The 9487-nt window shown below is 44.9% G+C and overlaps 1 protein-coding gene across 1 annotated transcript in view; it reads left to right on the top strand.

The window, feature by feature from the left end:
• The window catches only part of LOC107117788 (solute carrier family 12 member 7-like), a 56204-nt gene that overhangs the window by 11653 nt on the left and 35064 nt on the right, over positions 1–9487 (top strand). Inside the window, exons 6-7 of the mRNA XM_015419954.1 lie at positions 3718–3913; positions 8786–8955. Coding sequence (XP_015275440.1) covers positions 3718–3913; positions 8786–8955 — 366 coding nt within the window. The remainder of the gene's footprint in view (positions 1–3717; positions 3914–8785; positions 8956–9487) is intronic.

Genomic DNA, 9487 nt, shown 5'->3' with positions numbered 1-9487 from the left:
TCCCTCTAATTCAGCCTTGTTAACCGTTGTCATTTTTAAAATTGAGAACTATTTCTGGAAACAGTTTAAATTGTTATTGCCAGGAGCGGTTGGGTTTCTTGGGGTTTTATGGAGTCCTAGAATATAACTAATTGGAAACACTGGCTTCACAAAAGAATGCTTTAGCACAAAGTCTTGACTCATATTTTCCCGCGTACCTTGGTTCTATCAGAATAGTTACTGAGAAACGGCCAGAAGAAATGTCAGTTTGTGTTATTTGTTCAGGTTAATTTGGTATGGATGTTTCGGTTCCACTGGCTCCAGGGAATACAATATTTTTAAAAGATTCGGTCTTTTATTTGGCCACGGTTTTGTGCTTATCGAGTAATGGGAGACAACAGAAAGATCACTGAGAGCCAAGTCACACCTGCCTTCTAGCCTGTTGTGGCAAAAGCAGCAGAGTTTTGTTGAAAGTCTAACAACACATGAGCACATCTGATTTGTAGGCCAGAGCATATTTCATCAAGTGCATTAAAGCTGGCCGTTTCAGGTGCGTAACCATATTAGTCAGTAGTACCACAAAGAAATTCAAGTACACGAGCAACTCTGAGATGAGAAAAATTTCCCAGGGTATAAGTTTTCATGAGTCATAGCCAATGTTCCCTCTAAGCTGTGGAGTCTTGTGAGCAAAAATTCTACTTTGTGAGCTACTGGCATTAAAGTTGTGAGCAAGCGATTTGGCTCCTGCATAAATTAGTTTGCTCTGGAGCCCTCCTTCCTGAGCTAAGACAAAAACGTATGAGCCGGAGGCTAAAAAACTGTGAGCTAGCTCACACTAACTCAGCTTAGAGGGAACACTGGTCATAGCTCACTTTGTCCAGTACAGGTTAGACTGAAGATCCTTCTGTCAAGCTCGGGCCTCACGTGCCATAGAATGCTGTCCAGGCAAACCCATGTTCTGTTGCGTTAAGGGTTAACTGCTTTCTTAAACAGGCTTCTTTCACTGCCTTATCTCCCATGCCGTTTATCTTCTCTGCCAGGATGGGGGGGGGAGTGAATGCTGTGGTGAATGTGTGCTTGAGCTTGTGTAGTATGTACGGGACCCTGGGAAGCGCATGATCTCAGCTTCTCGCCTGACCTTGGGATGTAACGGTTAGTTTGCCGGTGTTGGGCCGGGCTGGAGGGTAGGCCTAGAGGTTTGGCGGGCTGAGTGCAAACATTGATTGGGTGGTTTTTATAGAGGGGCTGTCCTGTTTTTTGTATAGGGTCGGACCTGGTGTCCGGTGGCCAGTTCTGACACAGAATTGGTCTATGCTTGGCATCTCTTTACCTCCCAATAAACAAATCTTGCTGCAACAAGAGTGTCATGAGAGTGATTGAGTCCTGGACCTGACACCTTCCTCCTCTGCACTGTGCTTCTGCATCCTGGCCCCAACTGGACCTTGTTTTGTAACACCCCTCCCGCCTGATATAAGAGCGAGTGGCAATGTTCCCTCTAAGCTGTGGAGTCTTCTGAGCAAAAATTCTACTTTGTGAGCTCCTGGCATTAAAGTTGTGAGCGAGCGATTTGGCTACTGCATCAATTAGTTTGCTCCGGAGCCCTCCTTCCTGAGCCAAGACAACAATGGGTGAGCCGGAGGCTAAAAAACAGTGAGTTAGCTCACACCAACTCAGCTTAGAGAGAACACTGGTGGGTGGATCTTCATTCTTGCTTGTATCAGACAAAGTGAGCTTTCACTCACAATAGCTTATACCCTGGAAAATGTTGTTGGTCTCTCAGCTGCTAGCATGCTTGAGTTTTGTTCCATTAAAGTGGGCAGTGAAGGTACTAGGTGTTACTAAACTTTCACTAGCCACTTTAGTACATCTGATAAAGGCGGGTGTTCTTACATAAGTACCTGTTGTGATAAATGTATTAACCACGGTGCACCAAATTTGTTCTGTTCTTGTAATATGACATTTTTTAACATAAGAAAAAGGTACTTTTATGCATGTTGTCTTGTGGCAAAATCACTGTAGTGTCTCTTCTACCATGAATATTTTTGTTCTGGAAGGTACAGTATTCCAGTCCGGATGATATTTTCCCCAATCTCTCTTCCCTGCCTGATGCAGAAAGCAAGTGTCCATTTTCCTTATGGTCTTTTCCCGTCACTGCAACCATCACAGATCCTTGCATGGCTGTGGTGTTTAAATAGGGTCTTCGGGTAGGAATTGCAAAACATGCTCTCTTCAGGCATTTCATTTTTTACATGTACACATTATTATGTCTAGCAAGACAGGCACATCCTATAAGAACATAAGAGACGCCAATGTTGGATCAGGCCAAAGGCCCATCCAGTCCAACTCTCTGTGTCACACAGTGGCCAGAAATACCAGTGCCATCAGGAGGTCCAGCAGTGGGGCCAGGACATTAGAAGCCCTCCCACTGTTGACCCCCCCCCCCAGCACCAAGAAGACAGAGCATCACTTGCCCCAGAGCCCCTATGAGGAGCAAGGCATGGTTTCTCCTCCAGCAATGAGCATAGCAAAAAAGACAGAAAGTATTGTTTAAACCAAGCTATTGAGTTGCTGTCAAACCCATGAAATCGCTGCAAAGTAGACACTGCTGCAGTGTATATGCCCGACTTTTTTTTTCCTTGCAGGAAGGTTATATTCATGTAGTTAAAAATGTCAAGAGTGAAATTACTCTAATTTTCAACTCAATGCAGAACAAATCTGTTTGAACAACACAATTTGCAATGCAGAACAAATTTGAACAACACAATTTTCATCCCAGTTTACATCCATTTAGTGAATCTGAATTAAGCTCATCTTTGATTCAAATGATGTCGTTATAGGACCCTGTTTGCTTTATTACACTTTTATCCTACATTTTTCCTTCAGGGACCACAGGGTGCTGACCGTAATATTCCCATCCCATCCTGAGCCAGTTTGGTGTAGTGGTTAAGTGTGCGGACTCTAATCTAGAAGAACCAGGTTTGATTCCCCACTCCTCCACTTGCACCTGCTGGATGACCTTGGGCAAGCCGTAGTTCTGTCAGATCTGTTCTTGAAAAGAGCAGTTTCTGTCAAGAGCTCTCTCAGCCCCACCCACCTCACAGGGTGTCTGTTGTGGGGAGGGGAAGGAAAAGGAGTTTGTAAGCCGCTCTGAGACTCCTTTGGGTAGTGAAGGGCGGGGTATAAATCCAATCTCTTCTTTTCGGAAGGCAGCATGGTATAGCCCGATCTCATCAGATCTCAGAAGCTAAGCAGTGTTGGTACTTGGAAGGGAGATGACCAAAGAAAACTGCAGAGGAAGGCAACGGCCAACCACCTCTACTCCTCACTTGCCTTGGAAGCCCCTTGCTGGGGGTAGCATAAATTAGATTTATCTTAACAGCACTTTACACACAAACATTTTCCTTTCACAACAATGTGAGGTTAGGCTGAAAGAGAGAGTGACTGATGTGAGCTTCTTATCTGAGTGGGGATCTGTACATAAAGCTCTCTAGTCTTAATCCAAAGCCTAACCACGATTCCACAATGAGTTTCAATACTGATTCCATTCAGGTTGCAATCCTAAGAACACTGTCCTGTGAATAAGCCCTGTTGACTATAAATGACACTTTCTCCTCAGTAGACTTGCTTCGGATTGCTCCCACAGTGTTATAGCAGCTGCTGGCACTTAATGCCTTACTAATCTTGTGATTTGTGACAACTAGAAGTATTTATCCATATGACTATTTCCCCCTTCTATAGAACATTAGATCCTTAATGGGAGCAGAGCGAACCAAAGGATTTTGCCAGATTGTGGTGTCATCCACTGTCAGAGATGGAATTTCCCATTTGATACAGTCAGCTGGCCTTGGAGGGATGAAGCATAACACAGTCTTGATGGCATGGCCCCAGTCCTGGAAGCAGACCGATAATCCCTTCTCTTGGAAGAATTTCGTTGGTATGTACTACTGTGGAACTGGTGCAGTTATTGTAAAATCATGTAATGCAATAGGCGAAGGAATGGGCACAGGAGCCCTTCCATGTTTATTCTTACTGAACTCCCGGAAGGTCAGAACAACTCCTGTCAGATCTGACAGAGGCAGAGTTGCCTACTCTGGGTTGAAAAATTCCTGAAGATTTTGAGAACAAGGTTTGAGGAAGGGGAGGGAATTCAGCAAGTTATATGTCAGAGCATAGGTGTCAAACATGTGGCCCATGGGCCGGATCAGGCCCCTGGAGGGCTTCTATCAGGCACGCAGTGGAACTGGCTGTCTCCTGCTTCTTCTTCCAGGTCTGCTGCTGCTGCTGCATCCTAGTTTGCTTTGCCAGACTCTCTCAGTTGCTCAGGAGAGATAGATAGGCAAGCTTCTGTTCCCTGCACTGGCTGAGGCTCCTCCCTCTCCCCCTTCCAGGAGGAGAGAGGGAACGAGCCAGAGCTTGCTTCCTGGCCAGGCTGCCTCAGTCGCACAGGAGAGAAAGTCAAGCTTTTCTTCCCTTCCATTGGCTGAGGCTCCTCCCCAGAGGGAGGGAAGGAGGGAGAGCTTGCTTTGCTTGGCTGCCTCAATCGCAGGGGAGAAATGCAAAGCAACTTTAAGACCAACAAAGTTTTATCCAAGGTATGAGCTTTTGTGTCCCTTGCTACAGTGTGTGAGTTTTGGGGGGCTTGTTATGCTGTGGCTCTCCTGGGTGCAACTGGGTTCCCTCCCCCTTTTCACTTTCATGCCCTCATAAACCAATCTTGCTCAGTAGGAAAGCATTGTGAACTATTTAGATGAGGAATAACAACAAGCCAGTGACGTGGATTATGCTAAGAGTATGTGTCTAGACCAAGTTCACCCAGCACATTTCCATAGGGGATTTTGAACTTAGACTTCCCAGATAGTAGGCTGATACTGACCACTGAGGAACACTATAGTTTTGTAGCCCTCAGTCTGTGTCATGGTGCCGTCTCATGTTCTTGACCAGCACAGAAAGCAGTTTATGTACAAAAGCTTGTAATGCCCAGACACTTCATGTTTTCCTCTGGGTCCTAGGCTCAGAACTCTGAGCATGAGATTTCTGTAGCGAATGTCAATAAATCAATAGTAGATTTGCAGGTTACAGATACACACTTGAACAGCATACTCAAGATTGCAACAGCACAGACATTTTGATGCAGTAATTCAGAGCAAGAGGTGTCAGTCATCAGACACTGTTAAATGAACAAAATATTGCAAGAGTGCTAATGTTTTAAGCATGTTTTTGTTTTAAGTAAAAAAAAATCTTTGTGTTTGTGTCCTTTATAAAGTTTATATGTCTGCTACCTGACATTACTTTTTATGACCCACATGGCCCGGCCCAACAAGGTCTTAGACCATTTATGTCAGATCCGGCCCTCATAACAAATGAGTTCGACACCCTTGTGTCAGAGAGTCCATCATCCAAAGCCGCCATTTTCTCCAGAAGAACTGGTCTCTGCAACCTGGAGATCAGTTGTTTCCATAAATTGCGTATTTGTCTACTGATGTTAATTTGAGTGAAAATGGGGGCTAGAACTGTTAGCCCACCATTTTGGATCAGCCTTAAATAGCTCGTTAGGGATTAGATCAGAGCTTGGATTTTTTTCCTACTTTTAATCCCTTGAGAAGACAAATGACCTCCTTAACTGATACCTCGGACGAAGATGCTGTTTCATCAAGAGTAATAAGAAAGGATGTGCTCAGTGTACTGGAACTAGTGTCGGAGAATAGCTTCTTGAAATAGTTTTCTGATGTCAGAGGGGCCGTACAGCATGGCTTTTTAGAGGCTGGGTTTATGGCAGTATTGGTGATAGACCAGAAGGCCTTATTATTGTTGTCATTAATAGTTGAAATGAGATATCCCCATTCCTTATTAAGGGCCATCCGTCTCCTCATTTTAATCAGTTCTGTGTACATTTTCATCAGTTCTTGATGGGCTGATACTGTACAGTTACTTTTAAACTCACGATGCTTCTGTTGCCTCTGCCTTGTCATTTTTTTACAGTCACTATTAAACCAACTATTCCTCTTAACTTCGGAGGGTGTCCTATCAAGGTTCTTTTTCATGTAAAGGGGTCTGAACAATTTTAATACCTCATCCAAATTATGCAAACAGTTAAGCACTGAATCAGACTGCAAAACCCTGCTAAGAGTATTGCAAGGAATAATGGAGCCCATTATGGCTCGAGCCTTGTAACTAGAGATGGAGCTCCATTTATGTGTAAATGATGTAGCAACAATCTTTAATGACTTAGCTGAGATTGGGGGTGCCTGTTTTGCTTTACGCAGATGATATCGTGATCTCGTCCCGGACTAGTGTCAGGCTGCAAAGGTCTTAAAATCTTTTTTTCTGATGATTGCTTTCGAGAAAGCCTGGTGATGAACTAGTTGAAATCTTAAGATCCAAGTTTTCACCAAGACCAGAAAATGGAATCCGTCTCAATGACCTACCAAGGGGTCCAATATTGAGCAAGTCAAGGCTCTCTCCTGCTTGGGGATCCTTTTTTCAGCAGATCAGTAGAATCACACAGAGTTGGAAGGAGCCACACAAACCATGTAGTCCAACCCCCTGCCTAATGCAGGATCGGCCTATAATATCCCTGACAAGTATAAGGAGATTGTCAGCCGCTCTGAGACACCTTTGGGTAGTGAAGGGCGGGGTATAAATCCAATCTCTTCTTTCTCACAGGGTGTCTGTTGTGGGGAGGGGAAGGGAAAGGAGTTTGTAAGCCGCTCTGAGACTCCAAGTGAAGAGCGGGGTATAAATCCAATCTCTTCTTCTTCTTCTTCTTCAACTTAGAACAGCACTTAATAAAGCTAAACCATGCACAAGCACTATAAATAGGTTCTTTCACAATTTATTTATTTATTTAAATTTATAACCCGCCCTCCCCACGAACTTGCTCAGGGCGGCGTACAGATGGGGCCAATGCCCAATACATAAAACATTAAACTGCATTTAAAAACATTCAATACAACTTAAGTGCTCACCATAATATCTAACAAGGGAACAGACGACGTCATCAGGATAGTATCCTTAGTGGCCACAGCTTCACGCAGTACCACCATTTTAGCGCTCACAGCGAGTTGGTAATAAAGGGCTGGGACAGATAGTAATAGTCGTAGACAGATGGTAACAGTCGTGGCGGCTCCTACTCAAACGCCTGGCGGAAGAGCTCCGTCTTACAGGCCCTGCGGAACTGTGCATAAGAAGAGGCGGAAGTATATTCCTGGAGCGGCGCAGGCTTTTAATTTGAAAGTGGTTCCCCCCATCCTTTATGGCTCAGCTGTTTGGATTAAAGGTATCTCTGATAACATCGATCAACCCTTAACCCAATTTTTAAGGAAAATATTGAATATCCCCTGCTGTGCGTCAAACGCTGTTTTGTAGGCAGAATTTGGACAGATATCCTTGGAGGCCAGCGCACACCTTTATGCCTCCAAACTGAGATTAAAACAGCTCTGTGCTGAAGATGGTTTGTTAGACGCTCTAAATCGAAATCGACTTGGATGAAAGCCCTGGATGAGAAACTGATGATAGTTGGAATGTCAATTAATGACATCTTTGAGATGGGCAAACCCAAAGCATTTTCTCTGATCAAAAAGAATGTCCTAGAAATCGATTATAGTGGTCTGATCCTGAGAGCCTGCAGAGTTTGCTCACCCTCCCCTTGGTCTTTCTCCCCTAAGATCTTTAACCCCCACCCCCACCCCATGTACTATCTTACCATCCCACATAACTGTAGAGCTTTTTTCATTGCAAGATTTAATATTATACCTACAATGGTTTTCTGGGGAGATTTTCTAATAGGTGCTATTCTGGCAGAATCTGCCCTTGTGTCCTTAATAGGATAGACGCATCCTTCCGTGCCCTGCTTGAATGCAGGTTCTTTGAGAATAGAAGGGACCACTATATTAAGCCTTTAATCAACCCTACACTCTGGAAACGCTGGCTCTTTTGCTCAGTGATAAGGATCCTAAGTTTACTTTAGCAAACTGCAAAATTTGTCTCAGTCCTTTTAGCCCTTGCATTAAAAAAAGTAGCAAGTATCTTCTGCGGCTCAAGATCTGTGAATCAATTAGCTTTTAAGGGTATAAAAGGAAAGGAGTTGTAATTCCTGGCGCTCTCCAGCCACCCTATGCAGAGGAGACCTTCCTGCAACTCTCTCATGCCTCTGTTATCCTGAAAAACGGCTCTTCAGAGGGCCACAACCAGTGGAATAGTAGCTGCAGAGAAAGCAGCCTCTTCCTCAGACTCCATGTTAGAGGCAGTGAAAACTGCTGCCTCTTTGCTCTGGTCAGAAGCCATTTTGGATTTGGCCTGTGCCGCCTGTGAGGCCTTCCTTGCTGTTGTTGTTTTTTCCTCCTGCCAGCTTGAAATGCCTCTGAACAGTCTCAACATATGCCCAAGATGGAAACACGCACGATACTGTCCAATTCAGATCAACCCAGTGGAAATGAGGGCCGGATTATAGCGGATTGGGTCTTCAAAAGCCCAGAGGCTGCTCAGCCATGTTGTGTATGGCTAGGAGGCTCCTCCACACTTTTAATAAGTGTTAGGCTTATGAGGCTGTAGCATTCTAACAGCAGCCCAGATAGACCGGACTGGACTAGCCCTCTCTCATCCAAGCTCAGGAACTAAGCAGGGCTGGGCATGGTCCGTACTTGGGCGGGGGGCCACCGAGGAATGCGGGGGCTGCTATGCAGCGGAAGGCTCCTCTCTTGCCTTAGAGATCCCCGCCTCGAGTCACCAGAAGTCAGCTGTGGACTCGGAGGCTCACTTGACCTTCAGCAGTCTGACGTTTTGAGATGTTCCTGATTCTTTTTTTCAGACACTGTACGAGAAACTACAGCTGCCCAGCAAGCCCTTCTGGTCGCCAAAAACATCGATTTGTTTCCAGCAAACCAGGAGCGTTTTAGTGAGGGCCACATAGACGTGTGGTGGATCGTTCATGACGGCGGTATGCTCATGTTGCTTCCTTTCCTACTGCGACATCACAAGGTATTTACGTTTGTTTTAGTTGGTACATTTTGCTTCTCAGTGAGCACATTTGAACTGCAAGCTCCTAGGGAGAAGGAAGGATACTCCATGAAACACCAAACACCTTGATAGTGCTACATAGATTTATTTTTATTTTTTTGCTTAGAAAGTTTTACCGTAAACATCTTTATCTCCATAACTATGTAGCTGTAACACTGGCCTACCTTACAGGGTTAGTGGAAGAACTACTAAAAGCAGGGAAAGCACTCTGGCCATTCTAAAAGCGCTGCAACAAACACTAAGCCTTGTTACTAGAATACAGGAAGGAGATTCAGAAAAACTGGGGAAGCGGTGGAGAAACCCCCCCATTACCATCCGCGACCCGCTGACTTTCCCTCCAGCCGATAGTGCTACATAGATGATATCCATTCCCTCCCGTAGTAAAGTGGGTGCCAATCATGAAGTCAGCCAGACTGGGCTGCCCAAAGGGAGGAAGGGTGTTTCCGCTTGTCCAGGGGAGCCCCAGATATACAGAAAAATAGGGTTCTTTTTC

Source organism: Gekko japonicus, unplaced genomic scaffold, assembly GCF_001447785.1.
Source record: "Gekko japonicus isolate JY-2015 unplaced genomic scaffold, Gekko_japonicus_V1.1 scaffold4163, whole genome shotgun sequence".
Classification (NCBI taxonomy): Eukaryota; Metazoa; Chordata; class Lepidosauria; order Squamata; family Gekkonidae; genus Gekko; species Gekko japonicus.
This window is presented reverse-complemented; position numbering and strand designations above follow the sequence as displayed.